The sequence below is a fragment of the Phalacrocorax aristotelis genome, chromosome 10 (genome assembly GCF_949628215.1).
Source record: "Phalacrocorax aristotelis chromosome 10, bGulAri2.1, whole genome shotgun sequence".
Classification (NCBI taxonomy): Eukaryota; Metazoa; Chordata; class Aves; order Suliformes; family Phalacrocoracidae; genus Phalacrocorax; species Phalacrocorax aristotelis.
Window position 1 is genome coordinate 3,356,531 of NC_134285.1, and position 23,969 is coordinate 3,380,499.

The 23,969-nt window shown below is 65.7% G+C and overlaps 2 protein-coding genes across 2 annotated transcripts; one reads left to right on the top strand and one right to left on the bottom strand.

Annotated features, from left to right (window-relative positions):
* Positions 1-46: 46 nt before the first annotated feature.
* Positions 47-10,416, top strand: FLII (FLII actin remodeling protein). Its single transcript, XM_075104724.1, has 30 exons — positions 47-173; positions 1,001-1,111; positions 2,269-2,340; positions 2,515-2,595; positions 3,066-3,151; positions 3,308-3,469; positions 3,575-3,678; positions 3,783-3,958; positions 4,045-4,202; positions 4,319-4,403; positions 4,699-4,846; positions 4,972-5,105; positions 5,222-5,434; positions 5,516-5,695; positions 5,769-5,851; positions 5,948-6,022; positions 6,283-6,366; positions 6,433-6,604; positions 6,687-6,791; positions 7,008-7,199; positions 7,336-7,521; positions 7,624-7,763; positions 7,879-8,104; positions 8,293-8,447; positions 8,576-8,636; positions 8,722-8,850; positions 8,955-9,061; positions 9,344-9,449; positions 9,545-9,610; positions 9,792-10,416. The coding sequence occupies exons 1-30, from the start codon at positions 111-113 to the stop codon at positions 9,924-9,926; spliced, it is 3,795 nt and encodes a 1,264-aa protein (XP_074960825.1). The 5' UTR covers positions 47-110; the 3' UTR covers positions 9,927-10,416.
* A 118-nt stretch (positions 10,417-10,534) lies between these two features.
* On the bottom strand, positions 10,535-23,216 carry LLGL1 (LLGL scribble cell polarity complex component 1). Its single transcript, XM_075104725.1, has 23 exons — positions 23,006-23,216; positions 20,080-20,177; positions 17,887-17,968; positions 17,695-17,810; positions 17,119-17,277; positions 16,878-17,040; positions 16,648-16,783; positions 16,506-16,560; positions 16,196-16,353; positions 15,886-16,103; positions 15,731-15,798; positions 15,258-15,411; positions 14,721-14,825; positions 14,211-14,503; positions 13,973-14,126; positions 13,741-13,894; positions 13,362-13,645; positions 12,821-13,085; positions 12,593-12,707; positions 12,378-12,472; positions 12,141-12,264; positions 11,955-12,034; positions 10,535-11,690 (listed from the first exon to the last, which is right to left on the bottom strand). The coding sequence occupies exons 1-22, from the start codon at positions 23,084-23,086 to the stop codon at positions 11,956-11,958; spliced, it is 3,156 nt and encodes a 1,051-aa protein (XP_074960826.1). The 5' UTR covers positions 23,087-23,216; the 3' UTR covers positions 10,535-11,690; position 11,955.
* Positions 23,217-23,969: the final 753 nt, after the last annotated feature.

Genomic DNA, 23,969 nt, shown 5'->3' on the forward strand with positions numbered 1-23,969 from the left:
ACGTCACCGCCAGGGCGTGGCCGGGTGGCGAAAGGGGGCGGGGACTGGGGGCGGGGCCGGCGGGGCGTGCTGCCGCCGGGTCCCTCCGCCCTTCCGCCGCCAGCACCGCCATGGCGGCCACCGGGGTCCTTCCCTTCGTCCGCGGCGTCGACCTCAGCGGCAACGACTTCAAGGTACGGGGAGGGGAAACAGGGGACACCAGGGGGGGTGGGGCGGGGCGGGACGGGACGGGACAGCCGGGCCCCAGGCCCCGAGCGCTAGGCGGGCCCTGATCCGGACGCCGCGGGGCCCCGCCCGGCCCCGGGGCCGCTGCTGACCCCAGGCCGGGGGTGCTCGTCTTGGGGAGCCGCAGTCCCCGACCCCACCCCCGGCCCCTACGGCTGGGCAGCCGCCGTCCCCCCAACCCACGGGGCCCCAGAGTGGCGGGTGATGCGGGCCCCCGGCTCCCAGGCCCGTAGGACTGGGCGATCCCAGCCCCCCAGGTCCAAACCCCATAGGACTGAGTGATCCTGCCCCCCCCCGGTCCCAATTCTATAGGAATGGGAGATTCTGGCCCCCAGCAGTCAGTGTCATAGGACCAGGCAATCCCGCATCCCCCAGTTCCCATCCTGTAAAACTGGGCGATCCCAGGTGCCCCAGCTCCCATCCCATAGGACTGGGCGATCCCAGCCCCATAGGACCAATCCCATAGGACTGGGCGATCCCGGCCCCATAGGACCAATCCCATAGGACTGGGCGATCCCGGCCCCATAGGACCAATCCCATAGGACTGGGTGATCCGGGCCCCATAGGACCAATCCCATAGGACTGGGCGATCCCAGGCCCTGCATCCCCCATCCTGTAAAACTGGGCAATCCCAGGTGCCCCAGCTCCCATCCCATAGGACTGGGCGATCCGAGGCCTCCTCCTGACCACGCAGGATTGGTCAGACTGAGGTCCTCAGATCCTCACCCTGTTAGGACAGGTGGTTTTCTCACCCTCCTCCTCCTCCTCCTCTCAGGGCGGCTACTTCCCAGAGCACGTGAAGGCGATGACCAGCCTGCGCTGGCTGAAGCTGAACCGCACGGGGCTCTGTTACCTGCCCGAGGAGCTCGCCGCCCTCCAGAAGCTGGTGAGCAGCACGTTCCGGGCAGGGGATGGGGCTCAACGGCTCCCACTGGGGCTGTGGAGTCAGACGGGGCCCTGCGTAGCGGTGCCAAGAACCCGGTGCTTGCCAGCCTTGTGGCTCATTGGCGGATGCTCTGGTGTCTAATAATAGGGCTGAGCTACGACATGTGGTTGAAATTGGATGCAGGAGCTGTTAGGAGTGGGGTTGAGATGGACTTGTACTCGGTTTCACCTTGTTTTCCTAGAAAACCAGACTAAAAACCATGCTTAAATCCTCTGCCCTTTAATAGAAGGGAAGGGTGAAGGTTTAGTATGGGGACAATTAAGGTTTTCGGGCTTTTTTTCCTTCCTCCTTTGCTAAAAGATACAAAGAGCAGCAGCTGGCAGCTGCCTGCCTTTGTTTTTTGGGTGTCTCGAGTTCTGTGCACAACCCGGCCCTTGGTGGAGTCTGTGGCTAAGCTTTGCTTTGGTGGAGTCCTGCAGCACGTTGTGGACATTGTTAAATTGATGTCAGCCAAACACGATGCTTTAAACACTGCCAAAAGCCCTCGTCACCATGCCGGGCGCACCCTGCTCAGGCACAGCAAGTGGGGAAGCTTTCCACGCGGCTCAGAGCTGTGCCTCTGCCGGTCCTGCCAGATGCTGGGGGGCCACAACCGGACTTAAAGTCTGGCATCTCACCCACAGGCTGCCAATTCCTTATTTTGCTGAGCAGGTAACCGCTCGGCTGATGAGGAAAACAAAATTACTCCGGGGCCTTGCTGCAGACTTGCTGGTCCTCGCCTGCCTGCCCATTACCAGATCACCCAGTGAGAAGCATTTCCGAGGACTCGGGTCTCTTTGCCCGGGGACCTTATGGGACTGCCACAAGCCAGCTCAGTAGCAGCCCAGAGCACCCCGAACCCTGCAGCAGGGCTGGGGTGTCTCTGCCCCAAGGGTGCAGAGGCAGCGTGGGCACACCAGGGCCAACCAACCTGTTTGAGACTGGGAGCATCCCAGCAGCCTTGTATGGGTCAGGGCTGAGCTCACCCATGCCTCTGCAAGCCCCCTCCTCTCCTGGGATCAAGGAGCCCCCACATTGGTGTGAGGGCCCGACCGCTGCCCCGTGCAGCTCTGGCTCCTCTCTCTGCTCACTGGGGCTTGTCTGGGGCTTCCCTGCAGGAACACCTCTCCGTGAGTCACAACAGCCTCACTACGCTCCACGGCGAGCTCTCTGGCCTGCCCTGCCTCCGGGTAAGTGTCCCACTCACACGTCCTGCCCACATCAGGGCTTGGTGTCTGCAGGCACCTTTCATCCAGCCCCTGGCTCCGGGGACACACAAGGATCATCCCCGTCTACCCCGGGGGGCTCAGCAGGTGCTAGAGCCGGTGGGTGGCTGCAGTCATGCCTCTCTCTCCCCTTTCAAGGCAATTGTAGCTCGTGCAAACAGCCTGAAGAACTCGGGAGTCCCTGATGATATCTTCCAGCTGGATGACCTCTCGGTGCTGGTAGGTGCAGAGTCTCCTCGGCTAATGCGAGAACCAGCTCAGACTCCTGGGTCCTGCTCCTGTGCCTCGGTGGCCCCTCGTGCCCCTTGGGGAGCACGAGTAAATCAGAGCTCAGCACTGCCTGGCTCCCTTTGACTTTCGGGTGCCCAGGCCATAAGGAACTTCCCTGCAACAAGAACTCCCATGCCCTTTCAGTGACCGTCCTTCTGACCCCATGTCTGGGTGCCGAGGAAGCTGGCTGTGGGCAGGATAACCCCATGGCAATGCCTCCTTTAAAGGCTGATGCCACAGCTGGGTTCCCCACATGCTCATCCAGCTCCGGCTGCTGGGCACTGATCCGCAGGGCAAGATCTGGTGTGGCTGTAGGCAGGCCATGCCCTCGAAGGTGCTCCTTGGTCCTTGGGTTTGGGTGGTGGTTCCTGGATGCGGGGCAGAGGGTGATGCCTGCTTTACCCTCCCATTTTCCCCAGGACCTGAGTTACAACCAGCTCACGGAGTGTCCCCGGGAGCTGGAGAACGCCAAGAACATGCTGGTCCTCAACCTCGGCCACAACAGGTGGGTCTAGACCAGGGCAGGCATCTTCCCCTGGCCATGGCCACCTCCATCCATCATCCTCCTTCACACCAGGTCCGGCTCTCTGCCCCTCTCTGGGAGGGAAGCCAGGGCTGGTGCAGGTTCCAGGTAGCCCTGAAGATCTTCATATCCCTGCAGCATCGAGACCATCCCCAACCAGCTCTTCATCAACCTGACGGACCTGCTCTACCTCGACCTCAGCAACAACAAGCTGGAGAGCCTCCCACCGCAGATGAGGCGCCTGGTCCACCTCCAGACCCTCATCCTCAACAACAACCCTCTCCTGCACGCACAGCTCCGGTAAGGCCCCATTTCCCGGGCTGGATCCCACAATACTAGGGCCGGGCCAGGTGCCTGATCCAGCCCTGATGCCATCTCTGCCCCGTGGCTCTCCATGGCCTGCAGGCAGCTCCCAGCGATGACGGCCCTGCAGACCCTCCACCTCAGGAACACCCAGCGCACACAGAGCAACCTGCCCACCAGCCTCGAGGGCCTGGTGAACCTGGCAGGTAGGGCTGGGGCGCCCAGCCCTGCAGTGCACGGGGCTCTCCAGGGGCTCTCTCAGCCCTGGCGTGGGTCTGGCCGGTGGCGTCACCCCGTTGTCTTCCCCCAGACGTGGACCTGTCCTGCAACGACCTCAGTCGCGTCCCCGAGTGCCTCTACACCCTGGGCAGCCTGCGGCGCCTCAACCTCAGCAGCAATCAGATCACGGAGCTGTCCCTCTGCATTGACCAGTGGACCCAGCTGGAGACCCTCAACCTGTCCCGCAACCAGCTCACCTCCTTGCCTGTATGTCCCTGCCTGTACACGGTGTCCCTGCCCGTGCCTCCATGCCGCTGGATTCTCCCTCACCCCACCATCTCTTCCTTCCCCAGTCGGCCATCTGCAAGCTGACTAAGCTGAAGAAGATATACCTGAACTCCAACAAGCTCGACTTCGATGGAATCCCCTCGGGCATTGGCAAGCTCGCCAACCTTGAGGAGTTCATGGCAGCCAACAACAACCTGGAGCTCATCCCCGAGAGCCTGTGCAGGTAGGGAAAAAGCCCCCAACCGGATCTGCTCCGTCCCCGAGAGGGGACACAGAAGCTGTGTGGTGACAGGGCGTCACTCTGGCCTGGCCCTTCACCAGTGTCTCTGTGTCCCACAGGTGCTCCAAGCTGCGGAAGCTGGTGCTGAACAAGAACCGCCTGGTGACGCTGCCAGAGGCCATCCACTTCCTGACGGACGTGGAGGTGAGAGCCCAACACCCGCTCCACCTCGGGCTGGGTCCACCACGGCCCCAGTGTGTCCCTGGGAGCCCAGGGCTGTAGGGTGGGATGGGTGAGGTGAGGACAGAGGGGTCTTGGGCCCAATATGTGCCATCTGGCACACGGTTCAGCCCAGGCAGGTGGTGGATTTGGGGCTCCTTCCACATCACCTCACCGAAGCCCAGGGTGCTCTGGAGCTCTCCTGTCCCACCCCACATCCTCAGTGTTCCTGTGAGCCCATACTTCAGAGCAGTGAGGTCTTCCGTCCCCTCCTTGGCAGATCCTGGATGTGCGCGAGAACCCCAATCTGGTGATGCCCCCGAAGCCGGTGGATCGGACGTCGGAGTGGTACAACATCGACTTCTCCCTGCAGAACCAGCTCCGCCTGGCCGGAGCTTCCCCGGCCACCGTTGCAGCCGCTGCGGCAGGTAAGCAGCGTGGGGGACAGCCCCTGCCTTGGGTAGCGTGCTGGGAAACGAGCCGTGGCCCACGGCGTGCCCCACGCAAGGCACAGGCATCCTGGCTGTCTCTCACCCCATCCCCATGTCCCCAGGGAGCGGCACCAAGGACCCACTGGCCCGCAAGATGCGGCTCCGGCGGCGCAAGGACTCTGCCCAGGATGACCAGGCCAAGCAGGTGCTGAAGGGGATGTCGGATGTGGCCCAGGAGAAGAACAAGAAGATAGAGGTAGGGTCTGGGGTGGGAGAAGGTCCCTGAGCAGCACCACAGTGCCCCTGGCCCACCCTGGGTGCTGGCAAGGACCCAGTTGCCCCCAGCTTAGTGACCTGTCCCTATCCCCACAGGAGAGCGGAGAGGCGAAGGCACCAGACCTGAAGACTCGCCGCTGGGACCAGGGCCTGGAGAAGCCCCAGCTGGACTACTCAGAGTTCTTCAGTGAGGACGTGGGGCAGCTGCCCGGCCTCTGCGTCTGGCAGATTGAGAACTTCGTGCCAACGCTGGTGGACGAGGCTTTCCATGGCAAGTTCTACGAGGCCGACTGCTACATTGTGCTCAAGGTACCCGGCGAGGACCAAGGGTTCCCCATGTCCCCAACCCAGGGCTGTGGCTCTCCCATCTCACACCCTGTCTCTCTCCAGACCTTCCTGGATGAAAACGGCTCCCTCAACTGGGAGATCTACTACTGGATCGGGCAGGAGGCCACACTGGACAAGAAGGCCTGCTCCGCCATCCACGCCGTCAACCTCCGCAACTACCTGGGGGCTGAGTGCCGCAGCATCCGGGAGGAGATGGGGGATGAGAGTGACGAGTTCCTCCAGGTGAGGTGGACCCCCGGCCCCGCCATGGCCCCCAGTTGTGCCTCTCCCACCCTCACCCTCTCCCTGCCCCCAGGTCTTCGACAACGACATCTCCTACATTGAGGGTGGCACGGCCAGCGGCTTCTTCACCGTCGAGGACACACAATACATCACCAGGTACAGCTGGGGCCGGGGCTGGGGGGATGCGTGGGGCTGGGGGCGTGTGTGGGGCAGGCGGTGCCCCATGTCCCGCCATGGCTGTCTGTCCCCCAGGCTGTACCGTGTGTATGGGAAGAAGAACGTCAAGCTGGAGCCAGTGGCACTGAAAGGGACATCGCTGGACCCCCGGTGAGGAGTGGGAGCAGCCAGGGGTCACAGGGTCCCTGTGGAGGGACAGGGTGCTGGCAGAGTCCCCCAGCACATCGTAGCTGCAGGTCTGGGGTGAAAAATCGGCCATGCCAGCACCTTTCTACAAGGATGTGGGTCCAAACCCCACATGGCAGCCACAGCAACTGCAGTACCCTGCTTTTCAAGGACCCCTGGGGTGGGGAGGACACTCGACGCACCCCACTCTCTGCTGGCGGTCCTCTCACCTCTATCTCCACCAGGTTTGTCTTCCTCCTGGACCATGGCCTCAACCTCTTTGTGTGGCGTGGGAGTCAGGCCACGCTGAGCAGCACCACCAAGGCCAGGTACGGCTGACCGGGGGGCTGGGGGTGCAGGGAGCCCACCTGCCATCTCACCCGCTCCCGCTGCAGACTCTTCGCTGAGAAGATCAACAAGAACGAGCGCAAGGGCAAAGCAGAGATCACGCTGCTGACCCAGGGCCAGGAGACCCCCGAATTCTGGGAGGTGCTGGGGGGACAGCCCGAGGAGATTCGGCCCTGCGTCCCCGATGACTTCCAGCCCCACAAACCCAAGCTGTACAAGGTGGGGAGCTGGCGTCCGCAGGGTCATTGGTACTGCCGGGCCCCTGCAGCCCCCCCTCACCCATATCCTGTCCCCTCTGCAGGTCGGCCTGGGTCTGGGCTACCTGGAGCTGCCCCAGATCAACTATAAGCTCTCGGTGGAGCACAAGAAGAGGCTGAAGGCTGATCTGATGCCGGAGATGCGCCTGGTAGGATGGGGTGGGGAGGTTCTCCCAGTCTTACCAGTAAGACTGGTTTCATGCCCACTCTGCCTCTAGCTGTGCCCCAGGAGAGGCAGGTTCAGCCAGCGGGGCCAGGCGGGGGATGCTGTGTTCTTCCCGGCTGTCTTTTGGGAGCAGGCAGGGCGTTTTCCAGCCAGGAAAGCCCATGGGTGCCTGACCCCCTTTTTCCTGCGGTGCCCTCAGCTGCAGAGCCTGCTGGACACCAAGAGTGTGTACATCCTGGACTGCTGGTCCGACGTCTTCATCTGGATCGGGAGGAAGTCGCCGCGGCTTGTGCGGGCGGCGGCCCTGAAGCTGAGCCAGGAGCTGTGCAGCATGCTGCACCGGCCCAAGCACGCCATGGTCACCAGGAACCTGGAGGGCACCGAGTGCCAGGTAGGGCGGCCCACGTTCCTGCAAGTGGGCACAGACCCCCCGGCAGCAGTGCCAGGGAGGGGGATGGGGGCACAGACCCCTTGGGTGGGATGCTGGGTGCTGTGGCCCAGGGTGCATTACCTGCTCCCCAATTTAGGTGTTCAAGTCCAAGTTCAAGAACTGGGATGACGTCCTGCACGTGGATTACACCCGCAACGCAGAAACGGTGCTGCAGGAGGGCGGGCTCGCCGGCAAGGTCCGCAAGGATGCCAAGAAGGACCAGATGAAGGCTGACCTCACCGCACTCTTCCTGCCCCGCCAGCCCCCCATGCCCCTGAGCGAGGTAGGGCTGGGGACCGTCCTGTGTGTCCCCGCCACGGCCTTGGGCCGGTGCTGATGGAGGGGCTGGGTGGCCGCAGACTGACGGGAGTGTGTGGGGCCGCAGGCGGAGCAGCTGATGGAGGAGTGGAACGAGGACCTGGACGGCATGGAGGGCTTCGTGCTGGAGGGCAAGAAATTCGCTCGCCTGCCTGAGGAGGAGTTTGGCCATTTCCACACCCACGACTGCTACGTCTTCCTCTGCAGGTGACACGCGGCTTGTCCCCTCTCTGGGGCTGCTGGACCCCCTCGTCCACCCATCTCGCTACCCAGACCCCCCGCCTGCCCCATCCCTCACATCACCCCCTGTTCCTGCCCTCAGGTACTGGGTGCCGGTGGAGTACGAGGAGGAGGAGGAGAAGAAGAAGAAGGGTGAAGGCAAAGGGGAGGAGGAAGGTGAGGAAGAGGAGGAGGAGAAGCAGCCTGAGGAAGACTTCCAGTGCATCGTCTACTTCTGGCAGGGCCGGGAGGCCTCCAACATGGGCTGGCTCACCTTCACCTTCAGCCTCCAGAAGAAGTTCGAGAGTCTCTTCCCTGGCAAACTGGAGGTGACCCCGCTGTGTCCTCCTGGAGGGTGACACAGGGTCCCCCAGCTTTGCCTCACTTCTCCCCCTCCCCTCCCTGACCCAAGGCAGGGGCTGGCAGCGGAGATAGGGGCTGGCAGGGGGCGCAGCAGGGGCTTGGGGTTGTGTCTGGGGGGGTGCCTATGGCCCTGCTGATACCCACCCCTGGCCAGGTCGTGCGCATGACCCAGCAGCAGGAGAACCCCAAGTTCCTCTCGCACTTCAAGAGGAGGTTTGTCATCCACCGGGGCAAGCGGAAGGACAGGGCCAGTCCACCCCAGCCCAGCCTCTACCACATCCGCACCAACGGCGGAGCCCTCTGCACCAGGTCAGCCCTCCCACCGGCGGCTCCAGGCCAGCCAGCACCCATGGGTGCCAGCCTCCTGGCAGGGTACCTGCTGGTGGGCACGGCTGCCTGATCTCTTGCTGACTGTACCTTGTGGGCTTCTTTTCTAGGTGCATCCAGATCAACACAGACGCTGGTCTGCTCAACTCGGAGTTTTGCTTCATCCTCAAGGTATTTCTCATGGCTGAGCATCCCCAGGGGTGCTTGGCCACTTGTCCCCCTGCTTGGGCAGCCCTGACTCTCTGTCTTCCCCCAGGTGCCCTTCGAGAGCACAGACAACCAGGGCATCGTCTACACCTGGGTGGGCCGGGCTGCAGACCCTGATGAGGCCAAACTGGCTGAAGACATCATGAACCACATGTTTGACGACTCCTACAGCAAGCAGGTAAGCAGGTGAGGGCACAGCAGGGCTTGGTGCCAGCTTACCTGGGTGGCAACGACCGTCAGGGCAGGGGACAGCCACGCACAGCCTTGTCCTTGCTCTCACAGGTGATCAACGAGGGAGAGGAACCCGAAAACTTCTTCTGGGTGGGCATTGGGAGCCAGAAGCCCTATGATGAAGATGCCGACTATATGAAACATTCCCGGCTGTTCAGGTGGGTCCTGGCCCAGGTGGGGGCTGATCAAGGCTGTGCTGAGCCCCTTCCTCGTCCCACGGTGCCCCAGGCCACAGCAGCCTTTGCCAGGGGCTCAGTCCTCCCAGGCTAGCCAGGGCACGGCTCCCCGCAACAGGTAAGGCCCCTCTCCCAACTCTCTCTCCACTCCTGGGCATCAAACAGCTGAAACAGAGCTTCTGCATCACATCCCTTCCTTCTGCATGAGCTACGTCCTAACAAACTCAGGTCTTTGATGCCATCCCCTTCTTGCTGTCCCTGCAGGTGCTCTAACGAGAAGGGCTATTTCTCCGTGTCAGAGAAGTGCTCCGATTTCTGCCAGGATGACCTAGCTGATGATGACATCATGCTGCTGGACAATGGGCGGGAGGTGAGCTGGGGCCGTGAGGCCGTCCGTGTCCAGGGTGGGGGCTGGATCCGCCAGCAGCTCCGTCCGCTGAGCCTGGCTGCACGTCCTTCCTGCAGGTCTACATGTGGGTGGGCACCCAGACCAGCCAGGTGGAGATCAAGCTGAGCCTCAAGGCATGCCAGGTAGGACCTCCCTGCTGCTTGCTGCTGCAGAGGGTGAGGATTTGGGCTTCATCTGCCCTTGGGGCCCTGATCCTGCCCTGCGTGTGTCAGTGCAGAGCTCCCAGCAGCCCCCCGGGCTGGGGAATGCCAGCCCTGGAGGTGGGCAAGGGCCAGGGACCCCCATGGCTATGTTCTGCCCCAGGTCTACATCCAGCACATGCGCTCCAAGGACCCCTCGCGTCCCCGCAAGCTCCGGCTGGTGCGGAAAGGCAACGAGCCCTGGCCCTTCACCCGCTGCTTCCACGCCTGGAGCACCTTCCGCAAGCCACCTGCCTAAGGGCCAGGGGCACCCAGTGCTCCGGTTACAGCCCCCCACAGCACAGCTGGACCCCCCTGGCCCCCTGCGCTGCCTCACACGCCTGCTCCCAGCCAAGCTCAACCCTTGGAGCTGTTTCCCCAAGCTGGGGCCAGCAGGGAGCCACCGGGGCTGACCCTCTGTCCCTACGTCTCCCAGCACAGGGCCCAGCTCAGCCCCTTCGCTGCCTAGGAGAGGGCATAAAGGGCAGTGTGGGCCCCTGTTACACCCTGTTTTGGGACGTTGCTGCCGCAAACCAGTGCCGAGCTCCCCCTGCAACTGGGAGACAGGCGTGTTTCCCAGTTTGGGTGGGAGGATGCTTTGCTAAGGAGCACTGCAGGGGGGGAGCAAGGGTCTCTCAGCCCTGGGCCTTACAGCCGGCCCTGCTGTCCTGGGGGTGGGGGGCAGACCCACCCCAGCAGGGGCCGGCGCATCAGTGTCATATCAATAAAGGCTGCACTTCTCACCCCAAGGCTGTGCCAGGCTCTGACTGCTCCCATCTCGCTCTCAGGTGGGGTTCTACAGCTTGGGGGGGGGGGGGGGCACATTGGCACTCACCTGGCTCCCCAGACACCTACAGCCCAGGCAGCTGATATTAAATGCTTTATTTTCAATATTAAAAACCAGTATTTTTAATAACTAAACAATGCTAAATTCATCTTACCAAAAAAAGGATGGGGGGGATGGGGTGTTCTACCAGGGATGCTACAGCCCCGGCAGGCAGCGACGGAGGCCAGGGCAGCACTGCCTTGCCCAGCCCCCACCACCACCACACACGTACCGCAAGAGAGCCCGGGGAGGGGTCCAAAACAGCCCCAGATCCCCAAAAGGAGAGGGGCAGGTATGAGTGACCGGGGGACAGAGCCGCTGTCACCGCAGCCCCCTGCGAGGCCAAGGCTGGGCTGGGGAGCCCGGGAAGAGGGATTTGGCACAGTGAGACCCCAGGGCAGCCCCATGCCCCATCTGCCCTCCCCCCCTCCCCGCACAGGCCAGGAGCTGGTGTGTCCGTCCACCCCCTCCCGTGCAATCTCATCCCAAACCCACCCGTGGCAGGAATTAGTGTCAGAAAGGAGCAGCAGGCACAGAGCCCAACCTGGGGAATAGCCCTTGGAGAAGCCACTAAGAGAAAAAGGCCACCTGTGACCCCCCCCAATCCCCTCCCAGGCTGCTCATGCCCACCCGGGAGGCAAGGGGTCCACGCTGGGCTCCCCCGGGAAGGGGACAGTCCCTGTGCGGCAGCTGGAGCCTCCCGGCAGGCAGGGGACAGGGCTGTAAACTGCAGGGAGCCGGGCATGTAAACAGAGACCAGGGTATGGGGGGGGGCCGTGCCCAGGGGTTCCCGGCCCCCCACCTCCCCGACGGACCAAAACCAGGGTAGGAGGAGCGGTCCACAAGCCCCAGCCCTCCCCCTGGAGCTGGGGAAGCAGCAGCAGCCCCCAGGGAGGGGGCTCTGGAGCAGGGGACAGTGACACTTGACCGTGTATAAATGAGAAAATTATCTATCTTCCCCGGGAAGAGTTTGTGCACCACGGCTCCCGGCTCGGGGTCGGCGGGGAGGGCCTGGGCCGGCAGCCGGGCAGGGAGGAATGGGGGGAGCGTGCCGGAGCCGGGGCGCGCCGGCGGCCAGCGCGGATGTTAGAGAAGAGGCGAGTCTACGTTACACAGGGAGAGGGCGCGGGGGGGTCCAGTCGAGTCGCGCATCCCGGGAATCCGAGCACTGAGATGGGCTGGGGAGGCCGGCGATGCCTGTGGGTGACACAGCCCCTGAGATGGGGAGCTGGGGGTTCCCCCAAGGACACGCCACCACCCTGCTCCCCGCTCCTCCGCAAGCCCCAGGGACCACAGCCCCATCCTCCCTGTGATGGATAGGGATGCCAGGGCACTGCATCGGGATCCCAGCTCCAAACCCCGCAGCACCCTGGGGTTTGCAGCCAGAGCCGCATCCCTACAGCAGTGCAGGACCACCCGCCCCCGTGCCCACCCTGGGGACCACCGGCCCCTCACACACACCTCACTTGATAAGGATCCCTGCAGGCCGGGCCTCGTCCTCGCTGGCGTTCCTCAGGTTCCTCTCCGCTTCCTCCGAGGACCTGGGGCAGAGCAGGGTGAGGGGCAGCCGGGGCACTGCCGCGGCCCCTCGGAGCTGGCAGCAGGGGCCGCAGGTGCTGGTTACACCGCTTCCCTCCCCACACTCACGCCAGGAAATCCTTCACTTCCTCCACGGTGGTGTCCCCGGTGGTGTCCAGTGGGTTCTCCATGCTGCTGTTGGGGGAGTCGATGGGGCCGGGCGAGAAGGCAGCTGGGTGATCCTCGGGGGACCCTGGGGAGCCATGGGGATGGGAGGGCTGGGGGGGCAGCCACGGCACGGAGCCAGCCCAGGAGCAGGGCCCAAGGGGGTGCGGTGCGCGTGGCGGGGTCAGGGCGATCACTCACGGTCGCTGTCGGTGGGGGAGGGTCGGCCCTCGGGGCTGTGCGGGACATGGGTGCCGTTCGCCTGTGGCAGCTTCGGCGTCGCCGTCAAGCTGTTACTGCAAGGAAACGTGGGGAGAAGTTACTGCTGGAGCCGGTGCCATGGGGCGGTTGTACAGGGGTGCTGCCGTGGCCAAGCTGCCATGGCCATGCCCCCGCAGCCCCGGGGCACAGCCCACCTGAGGCAGGAGGTGTCCTGGAGCCGGGTGACCTCCAGCCGGCACAGTGGCTCCGTCACATTCCTGGCACTCAGAGAGAAGCGCTCGAACTCGGACGGTGAAATTAGGTAGAAACCTGGAATGGGGAGGGACAACAAAAAGCCTCAGGGACACCCCATAGGGCTGCAACCAGAAACGATGTCCCACCTGGAAGGGACATCACCCCCAGCGCAGGGCTGGTGCTCTCACCCTGGCCGTGCTTGGTGAAGACGCAGGAGGCGATGCCGCTGATGTCCTCCTTGCGGATGCAGCCATAGTGGACCTGGGGCCGCAGGCCGGGCACGGTGAAGATGTGGATGTCGCCCAGGTTGGTCAGACAAGCCAGGCAGTTCTCCAGCCGCTCCTCGGAGCCGGCGCTGGCCAGGCTCACCAGGGCCACCTTCCGCACCCGGCAGCCCTCATGCGCCGTCAGCTTGAACTTGGTCTTGGCACTCACTTTGGGCAGCGTGAAGACCTGGGAGAGGCGAGAGGAGCCAGGTGCCGTGGGGGAACAGGAATCTGCAGGGTTTCAGTGGGGACCCAGCAGCCTCCCACCACGAGAGCCAAGGGTAGCATGTTCCCCTCAGAGCCACCACCCCAGGGGACAGGTGCAGGAGCGTCCCGGGACCTGGCCAGTCACCTCCAGCCCCATCCCTGCGCCTGGGGTGAAGGGGACACCCAGAAAGGACACGGGACATGTGGGTGGCAGGTCCCATCCCTGCCACAGCAGGACACCGAGCCCCACGCTCACCTTGAACTGCTCCTCGGAGGAGATGAGCATGGAGTGGCTGCCCTGCATGTCGGGGGCCTTGGCCAGGTCCCGTGAGACCTCATAGGGCTCGGGGAGGGGGTTCCCCCGCCCATCCAGCACCGCGATGGCCACCACTGGCGCCCGGTGCATCAGCTGGATCTCCTTCCCCAGCACTGCTTCCACCGCCCGCTCCGAAAACTTCTCCTGCGATGGCACCTCCAGGGCGTAGGCGAACACTGAGCCAGAGTTGGTCCCTGCCCACATCGTGGGGCCGTGGTGGGCAGCTACGGGGATGAGAGCAGTGTCAGAGCCCCTTCCCCACAGCGTGGCACCAGCCAGACCCAACTCGGGGGCTCTTCCCGGGGAAAGTGAGTCTCACCATCTCGGAGGAAGGTGTCAGCGAAGTAGAGGCACCGCACCACCCCTGAGAGCGAGTCATCGGCCGAGCGGGGCTCGATCCGCCGCTGCACGGGTGTCATCTCCACCTCAGGGGGTCCCGCCTGCTCAGCCAGCTGTGCGTTGGCCTCCTGCACCTGGGGAGGGGGACACAGGGGTCAGACCCTGCCCGGTGGGGACAAGGAACAGCCTCGGCGGCCCCGCTCCCTGCCCACCTTGCTGGAGGGACTGCTGGCGTTGAGCCTCTTCTTCCCAGACACCCGGCTCTTGCGGATGCGGCGGAAGGACTGCCGCAGGGACTTCTTGAGGGACTTCACACGGGACAGGGGCCCCTCCATGGCCAGCGAGTCGTTGGGGTGCAGCGTACACCTGCAAGCACCGATGTTGCTCAGCACCCAGACCCCTGCCACATCACTCCAGCGGGGTCCCTGGCACCGAGATCCCCCCCCATACCTGGCCAGCACGGGGTTGCGCCGGTAATAGTCGAAGAGTCCAAAGCCATGGCTGGTTCCAAAGGCCACGAGGTTCCACTCGGAGTGGAGGGTGACGGCAGTGATGGCAGCAGGGGGCACGCACTGCACCAGCACGCTGGGCTGGAAGCCAGGAGCAAAGGGCAGGGGCCCGTTCCTGGGGGCCAACCGGTCGTGGCCCTTCCAGGTGAAGCCCTCACGGTCCTGCAGCAGGTCCACTGTGGCCACGTTGACCACATGCTCTGACTTCTCATCGCTCAGCTCCATCACCAGCACCTACAGGGGACAAGCACAGGCAGTGGCGGACATATGCTGGACCCCACTCCGGTAAAGCTACCCTACTACAAGCTGGGGGCTAAACCCTGTGGGTAGGCACCCTTTACGGATGGGCACGGGTGTCTGCAGGGTCTGAAACCCCGCCTTGTGCCCTGTGTCCCCAAGCAGGGAGCCAAGAGGTGCCCGGCAGCCCTCACTCTGTCCCCCACCACCCTACCTGCCCCGCCGTGCCAGCCACCACCATCTTGGCCGTGTACTTGCAGAGAGCGATCTTCTGCACGCCCAGGCGTGGGTCATCGCTGTAGGGATCAAAGCAGCCCACCTGCGGGAGGGAGGGAGGGAGGGAGGGAGGGAGGGAGGGAAGGGGGGGCTGGGTGCCTTCATGCAGCTGCACGGCAGCCCCCTGGTGCACCCCCACGTCCCCTCCCACCAGCTGGCGGGTACCGGCTGCGGCGCACGGGCTGCTCTGGGCATCTCGCCCGGGAAAGGTCTGTCCCCACACGTCCCCCGGCTCTCCCCCCGTGCTGGGGCAGGCCCGTGAGACGGGGCACGCGGAACAAGCGTCCCTTGTGTCCCCTCAGGGCATCACGCGGCAAGCGTGCCCTGAGCCAGGGGACACGTCCCCAGCGTGCAGCCGGGATGGCTCCAGCGGGTGCATCCTCCGTACCCAGCTCCAGGCTTGCGCCGGTGCCGTCGGAGGCAGGGGGGTGCTGGGGTCTGCAGCAGCATCCCCCCCCAGCCCCAGGAACCTCACCTTGCGGAAGGGCGGCCACTCCTCCTCGCCCGCCTGGTTGAGGCTGTCGTTGTGCTCGCAGTCTGTCTGGAAGATGCTGGCGGTGCCCAGCTTGTAGAGGGGCTTCAGGGAGACCCCCGAGGCATCCCAGAACCGCACTGTGCCATCCTCGTGCCTGGAGAGGGGATGGGGAGGCCCTGTTAGTGTGGGGCCCTGACATCTGCCCGGCTAACAAGAGCCGTCTGTGTGCTGGCAGCCACCGTGCCAGAAGGGGGGGGGGACAAGGGGGGGACAACGCAGCGGGTGACACACTCCTGCCCAGCCATCAAACTGAACGAGAAGGGGGGCAAGTCACCCAAACAAAAGGGGCTGGACCCCCCCACCACCCCATCCCACTGCCCTGCCGCAGCAAGGGGCTGAGGATGTGTCCCCACACCACCACAGCACATTTTGGGTTTCCCAGGACCCCCTCCCCCCGCTGCCAGGCCACTCACCCGGTGAGGAGAAGTCCCCTCTGCGTGGGCTCCTGGGCCAGGTTCTTCCCCCCATCGATGGGCCACGCCTGGAGGGAGGGATGGAGGGAGCAGGCATCACCCCTCTGCCAGCCCATCCTGGGGGGCTCAGGGACCCTGCCATCCCCATCACTCACCGCAGACGACAGCCGGGGGCTCTGCTGCTCGCCGGCACTGATGATCCTCTCCCACAGCTTGAGGGGCACGTTGGAGACATGACAGGAGCAGGTGATGGCGGAGGAGTGGAGAGGTGCCAGGTATGGGGCAGGGATGGTGGGCCAGCCCGGCGTCTGGAGGTCGATGGCCACCAGCTCTTCCTCCACCAGCACCACGAGGGCACGGGGGTTCTCAAAGCCTGGCGAGGGGGGCAGGACATAGCTGCTGCTAGCAGAGACCACCCCCCACCACCACGACCGCTCCCTCCCCAGGGTGCCCGGCATGACATACCTCCCTCAGCCGCCTCGGTGCTCTGCACGGTGAAGAAGTCGATGACGCGGGAGGTGAAGTCAAGCGTGGCCAGGGTCTGGCCCTGCAACACGCTGACGCAGTGCCGGTCACCGTAGCTGGCCCGCGGCATCCCCCCACTGAAGATGATGAAGGGGTTCCTGAGGGGATTCAACAGCCTCCATCAGACCCCAGACCTCGCAGGGCATCTTCCCCACAGCCCAGATCCCCCGTGTGGCCATCACCAGCCCAACCCGGCTGTTGCGGGGGGTGTACACTGGAGCAGCCCCCCACCCGCGCTGCAGGGACATACCCCGACTCGCAGGTCCGCCAGAGGATTTTGCTGATGGCTTTGCAAGGGAATGGACCTGAAACAAAAAGATACCAACCCTGTGGCTGCAGCGCCGGCACCGGGACGGGGCGATCAGCCCCCAACCCCGTGACCCTCCCCGTACCGTAGGGGATGGTGGACATGACGGGCTGCTGGGTCCTCTGGCTTGCACCGCTCACCGCCCACACCATGTACCCGCCGTCGCTGTGGGAGCTGACGATGTTCTTCCCGCTCTGCTCCCAGGCCAGGCTCTCCAGCTGCTGCAGGGGCACACGGCAGGGCTCAACACCCAGGACAGGGTGGGGGGACACGCACAAGGCCATGGTCCCACCAGCCCCCCACCATTCCCAGTACCTGGTTCCCCAGGAAGAGGTGCTGGACGGTGCGTGTGCTCTGCTCCCAGAGGACCACCAGCCCCCGGCTGTACCCGATGAGGAGCTGGCTGCTGTCACGTGGATGCTCCTGGATGGACTCCACCGGCCCCAGCGCCTTCCCACAGCGGTAGTCATCGGGGACGCTGCATGGGGGACACACACAGGGGGATCACGGGGGTCTGGGGGCAGTGGGGAGGGGGTGCAGGGCTGGTGGGGCTCACCTCTGCAGGATCTCATCTGGAAAGAGGGCTTTGTCCTCCAGCAGCACCAGGGCAGGCAGGGCGAGGAAGTACACCACGCCGCCCTCAGTGCCCAGGCAGGCCACCGCGCAGGCAGATGTCGGCAGGACCACCGTCACCCGCGTGATGCCGGGAGAGCAGCTGGGGGGGGGAGCAGGGGGGCTGCATCAGCCTCCTGCTGGGTCTGGGGGAGCAGCAGAGACACCCCAAACCTCCCCTGCCCAGCACTGCATCCCCATCCCTGCTGGCCCCAGGAGGACAGGAACAGCCTCAGCACTAACAGCAATTAGAGCCATCAATCACTCCCAAGTCCTGCCAGCACCTATAAAAAGCCCAGCACTGCGTTCCCACCCCCACAGCATCCCAGTCGGAATCAGAGGAGCATCCCGGCAGGGAAAACATTGCCGCTGAGGGGACCTTGGCCACCATCCCACCCGAGCAGGGATGGCTTCTCCCACGCGCCGTTCCCAACCGGCAGCGGTATCGCTCCCAGCCGCAGCCCCACAAAGGGGGCAGCTGGGGACCGCCCCCCCAGGCAAGTACTTAGTGCTGTCGGACCCTGGGCGTCCCGGGAGGCCAAAGCTGCGGGTCTCCTCCAGGTGGGAGCAGCCATCCTTCTGGCAGACCTCCCAGAGGTGCAGCGTGTTGTCATCCAACAGGGAGAGGAGCCAGCCCTGTGGGGAGACAGCAGTGGGGTGGGTGGGGGGCCAGGGGAGCTGCCACAAGGCACCCCCAGGGACACCCACCTACCTGGCCGGGGAGAAAGTGCAGCTGGGTGACAGTGGCCGTCTCCTTGTGCAAGCCCGTCAGCTCCACGCCCGGCGCACCATATCTGGGGAGGCCGTCAAAGAAGCAACGAGGGTAGAGCTCTCCCCACCCCAGCAAACCCCTGGACCCCCCAGATTCTCCCCCAGGTCACAGTTCTGCAAGCAGAAGCCAATTTAACCCCGTGACCCCAGGGAGAACCAGGGCTGAGCATCCCCAGCAGCACCCCGTGCCAGATCCAGCCTTGGTACCACCATCTCCAGCACCAACTGGGATCCACCAAGCACCTCCAACTGGGATGCCCCGGGTCAGGATGTGGCCGGCACGTGGCTGGGGTGGGTGTGCACAGGTCGGGCCAGCTCCTGCCTTCTGCCACCCCCTTCTTCCTCAGCTGCAGGGCTGTGGCTGTGCAGAGGCACCGGCAACCCCGGCCAGCCCGGCACGCACCGCACCGGCAACAGGGTGGGGTTCGGCATGCGCCGGCAGGGCCTCACTCACCCGACTGGTCCCTGCTCCTCCGCCAGCGACGCCGCTCAGCAGGAACCGGGGCAGGACCCGCATGGCAGCTCCAGCATCGCATGGTGCACCCCAACCCGGCGCCTCCCTGACAGCCCCTGGATCCAGCGAGCTGCTTCCCCCAGCCCAGTGTCACCGGTGCAAGGTGGCACTAGGGCTCGACGTGCTCCGTGCTGGGGGTCTCCACCTGCCAACCCCTGTGGTCCTCCCCACCGCTGCCTTCAGCATGGGGAACGAGCCCAGTGGCTCTGCCTGGACCAACAGGCAGGAGCTCTCTGGCAGCGCCGGGCACAGCTGAGCTGGCAGAGCCAGGCCAGAGCCACCGAGGCTTTGGGGAGGCCACACAACGGGGACATGCAAGGGGGTTGTGGGGATGGAAGGGACCACCCGCCCTCACTCATCCCGGGGCCCTTCCCCACCCAAAATAGTGCCGCTGGCCAAAAGCCACCTTTGGGGCAAGCACCAGGGAACAGGTGGCACCAGCTCACTGCGATAGGGGTCCAAGCCCAGGGACCCCCAGCTACCCTGGGGGATCCCCCAGGCAGTGGCATCCCCTTGATGCCGGGCTGTCTGCAGCCAGATCCACCCAGCCCGGCCAGGGAGCACCCACGGGTGCCCCCTCTAACCAGTAGCACCAGTCAGGCCAGCTCCAGCTGCTGCCTCGCCCGGCCCTGGCTTCCATGAACCTCCAGAAGCATCTTCTCGGTGGCAGCCGGAGTGGAGCTGGGTGGGCACCGGCTGCAGTGCCAGCACTGGACCGTGGAGCCCCACTATCTGCCCCGAGCCGGGTACCCCAAAAACATCCCCACAGAGGAAGGACAGGGCGCCGCAGCCCCCCACAACAGCGGCTCCGCAGCCCCTGGGGAGGGTTTAACCGGGGGGTGGCTGGAGCCAGCACCCCACGGCGAAGCAGCCAAGCGGAGCAGCCGGCGACATCGCGGCCGGGCTGGCATCGGGGCGGCCCCGGCAGAAGAAAAAAAAAAAAGCCAACAAAAAAAAACAAAAAAACGCCATCTTTGTGCTCGGGAGGCAGCGAGCTGCCGGCCTGGGGGAGGGGGAGCGCGGTGGTCCCCCCCACCCCGACCCCGACCCGGGCGCAGCCACCCCCACGCCCCCCCCCATACACCCACCCCGCATTCCTGCGGCGTGGGGCCCCCGAGCGCGGGCCGCATCCAGCCCTGGCCGCCCGCCAGCAGCCCTCTGAAGTCTCCCTGCACGCCGCCGGCAACAAAGCCTGGCCGGGCCCTGCGTTGTCGTCCCCCCCTTGGCCCCCCACCCAGAGCTGGGCCGGCCAGAGGCCCCGCTGCACCCCCTGAAGGCTGCACGGACGAGGCCAGTACAGACAGGAGCCCCCCCGGGATAAGGGGGGTGACTTTGGGAAGCACCCCCCGCCTGAGATGCCCGGGACTGCCGAGCCCCTTTGCTCCCTTGGCCTTTCGGGCAAGGCGGGCGTATTCTCCGGCCATTCCCTCCCAACCCAGCCCAGCTGCAGCCCAGCTGGACAGAGGGACAGACGCCACAGAGCTAGGGAGGAGGGGGACAGCACACTGCCGGTTGGGCCGGCAGCAGCACAGCCATGTCTCCCAGCGTCCCCCAGGATGGGGGTGGCCAGGGAGGTGTGGGGGGGTCCTTACCTCCTGCCCTCCTGGGGGAAAAGGATACAGCTTCACGGCTCCCGCCTTGGTGCCGATGGCCATCACGCGCAGGACGGGGTCGTAGGCCAGGGCGCTGGGCTGGCTGGGGAAGCCGTGCTCCACCGTCTGCCACGGGGACAGGCAGGTCAGAGCCAGGACCCCCCACCCCTGACCCCTCCCAAACCCCTCCACAGTCCCCTCTCACCCCCATGGCTCTGATCCTGCACCAGCCTGAGCTTCACCCCCACAATGGAGGGCCATGAGGACGCTGCCTTGTCCCCCACTGCCACCAAGGGGGTCCTGGGGAGGGGGGACATCACTCCTCACCCAATTTCCACCTGACGCCCCAAAAACAGTCCAAACCCAACAGCCACACCAAGGGCTGGGGTAGGTCTGAGCTCGCGCAAGCCGCCCCACCGCCCGCCGGCACTTTGGGGAAGGGAACCCCCCACCCTAAACCCCCCACCCAAGGTACAGATACCCCAGGACGGGTAAGCAGGGTCCATCTCAACCCCACAGGCAGGCGGGACCCCCATCACAACGTCCCCGGGGGTCCACGGTGCCGGGTGGCAGAACCAGGCGAGCGGGAGCCGCCAGCCCCGGGGATGTCCCTGCTGGAGCCGGGTGCCGCCCGCGGGCACCTTCCCAAGGAAGTCCCGGCCAGTGGCAGCCTGCCCGGGCTTGCCAGCTGGGGAGGGGCTGCCCGCCTGGCAGCGGGGGGATGTGGGGGGCACCCGCCACCCCGGGGACCGCAGGACTCCCGGGGGAGCAGCCCCAAGGGCAGCTTGGCTGAGCGGCGACGGCGCGATCAGACGATACGGAGGCCGCCAGAGCCAGACTGGCCGGATCCTGACCCGCTCCCTTTGTCTGGGGTGGCTGAGAGGCACACCGGGGCGGCTTTTCACACCCGCCGGCACAGCCACCGTCACCCCCGTGTCTTCCGCTCCCCTCCAAAGGGCCACCTTCAGGAGCATGCCAATGTCCCCAGCCCATCCAGAGGGTTCCAGCCTGGCTGAGGGGCAAGTTAGTAGACACTTCCGGGTCCCGGTCCCCTCAGCAGCCCCACACAGGGTCACCCCGGGTCCCCCCGGGACGCACGCCGCATTGAAGGATGGCAGTGGGAACTGGGCATCCCCGTGCTGCTGCTGTCCCCAGTGATGCTTTACATCAGGGACCGGTATGATGACACTGGCAAAGACCCCCTCGATGCTCCCCCAGAAGCACCCTCCCAGTTCCCCTGCAATCCCAAGTCCCATAGAGGGGGTCCTGGCTCGCAGCGCCCTGCGTGCAGCCCTTCCTCCCACCCGGCAGCGGGGCCGCATCCGGCAGGCTGTGCCGGCCCGGCCAAGGCGCGCTCCCGGCCAAATTACAGCAAATCCCAGGCAGATCTGGAGCTCGGGAGGAAAAACAACCGTTAATGGGAGGCAGGTGGGCAGCTGGCGGCCCCAGCACCGGGCTGGCCGGAGCAGGGCTGGGGAGCAGTCCCCCAGGACACCCCGCCGGGTACAGACCCCCCAAGGCGCCTGCTTGGGCAGGATCCTCCCCAAAACCGAGGGGCTCTGGCTGGGCTGAGCCTCAAGCCTCAGCCGGACCCTCACCCGCAGTGGTGAGTCTGGGGGGGGACGGGGCTATGCCGGGGCGGTGGGTGCTGGCTGTGACCCCCCCACAGCGGTGTACCCCAACACCTCCCAGCCCGGCCCCGCTGTGGGGCGATCTGAGGGTGCCCCCCGGCGCATGCCACGGTCCCCACCATGAGTTTGGCCAAGAGCCCGGTGCCAGGCTGCTGCTGCTGAAGGATGGACAGACGTGGTCTGGGCTCAGCCAGGGGCCGCTGCTGCCGTTCTCCTGCCTCGGGGCCAGGGCAGGAAGGTGGTCCCAATACCACGGGGCTCCCAGGACAGGGCGCACCGAGCCCCAGGCGGGCACCCGCCAGCATGGCCCGTCCTGCCAACGCACCGAGGCCAGCACCCGAGGGCTCGCAGGGTCCCTCCCGGGTTGACAAGTCCAGGGGGCTCCATGTGCCACATGAGGGGGTCGAAAGGAGAACACCCCCTCCGCTGCTGGCAGGGGGGCCAAGCTCTGGGCCTCTGATGCCCCCCAGTCCCCCAGAAATACATCTTTGGGGTGCAAAGGGACCCCCCAGGCCCAGAGGTCATCGCCACAGCCCTTCCTGCTGACATAGGGGGTCCAGCCCCCCCATATCCCACCCCTGGGGAGGTTGGGGTGAGGGGCTGAGTGCCCCCATGGGACACAGGGGGTGCAGCCAGGGATGTTCTGGGGCTGGACAGGGTGGGGGGCTGCGGGGTACCCCAAAACAGCAATGCCGGTGAGCAAGGCCTGGGGGAAGGCACAGGGCAGGGAGCAGTGCAGGAACCGGGGCACTCGGGGGAGCCCCCACACCAGTGGGGCTGGGGAGGGGGGATGTCACGCCGGTTTGGGGGGGGTCGCACCCTGCCCTAGGGTGCCCCTCGGGTACGGGACGAGGTGCCCCCTGAGACGGGGATGGATGTCCGCTGCAACCCAGCGGAGGAGGGGAACCCCCAGCCTGCCGCCCCCGGGGCGCATCCTGCACCTAGGGGTCCCGGTACCCACCCGCGGCGGGTGCAACCCCTCCACGCCTGCACCGGGGCGCCGTGCCCCCTCCGGAGGTGCCCTCTCCCCGGGCCCAGACCCGCGCCACCGGGGACAGCAGAGGGTCCGGTGCGAGGCTCCCCACCGCGGTCACTCCCCTCCCCCGGGTGTCCACCCCGGGCCCCGTGGGGGGCGGTGCCCCATGCACGGCTCCCCTCCCCGGGGGCGGCATCTCGCTCGGGGGGTGCCGGAGCCTGCGCCACCGGGGAACTGCCCGCACCCCGCCCCCGGGGCTCTGCCCGACGCCCCCGGTGCCCCCCGGTGGTCGCCGCCCCGCCCCCTTCCTCCGGGGTCCGCCACCGCGCCCCCCGCCCCGGACGCACCTTACTGAAGGCGAAGAGGTCGTGGCGGAGACGGTCGCGGTGCGGGTCGGCAGCCTGCCGCCGGAACCGAAACTTCATCATGGTGGGGCCGGTGGCGGCGCGGTACCGGGCGGGGCCGGCGATCCCGGTGCCGGTACCGGGGCGGGGGGTGCCGGTGCCGCTCCCGGGGCGGGCGGTGCCGGTCCCGAGGGAGGGGGCGGTACCGGTGCAAGTCCCGGTCCCGGTCCCGGTCCCGGTGCGCGCGCCGAGCACCGAGCACCGCGCGCCGAGCCCGGGCTGGCACCGCCGCGGCGGGGCGGGCGCGGCCCTGACGGACAACCCCCACCGCCAATCAACGCCCTACGGCGCGAACAGCGCGGCGCGGCACCGCCCATACGCGCTGCGCATGCGCCGCCGCGGGGGACGACGGGACTTGTAGTTCTCCAGCACAGGCGCCCTCTGCGGCCACTGTATATTTTTTTTTTTACCCCTTTATTTCGTTTTTTCACTCCGGGGTGGTGGGGGCGGCAGCGAGGGCATCCTCAAGCCGCTCATCGTGGTCACAGGGCCCACACAACCATGGGGTGTCCTGGATTCAGGGCCCCATCCTGGCCCATGGGACTCACTGCCATGGGGTGCATCAGCGACATGGCAGCACAACGGCTACTGGGCCATGTGCCGGCAGGGTGCTGAGCCACGGCAGCTGCGCCACGCATGGCTGTGCTCAGCACCCTGCTGGCTCCCACCATCAGAATTCAAGCCCCAACCCCGGCTGACGACTGTTCCCAGGTTGTGTGGGGAGGCCCCTGCCCTGCACCCAGGTTTGGGGTGAGTCACCCCAGGCAGGGCAGGGTTTCCCCTCCCTGCTGACTAACCCCATCCCCAGGGAAATACTGTATTTGGGTGACGTAGCCTTTGGGGTGGAAAACGCCCTCGGGGCGAATGGGGAGCCATCACCCTGATGCCCTGGTGATGGACAGGGGGA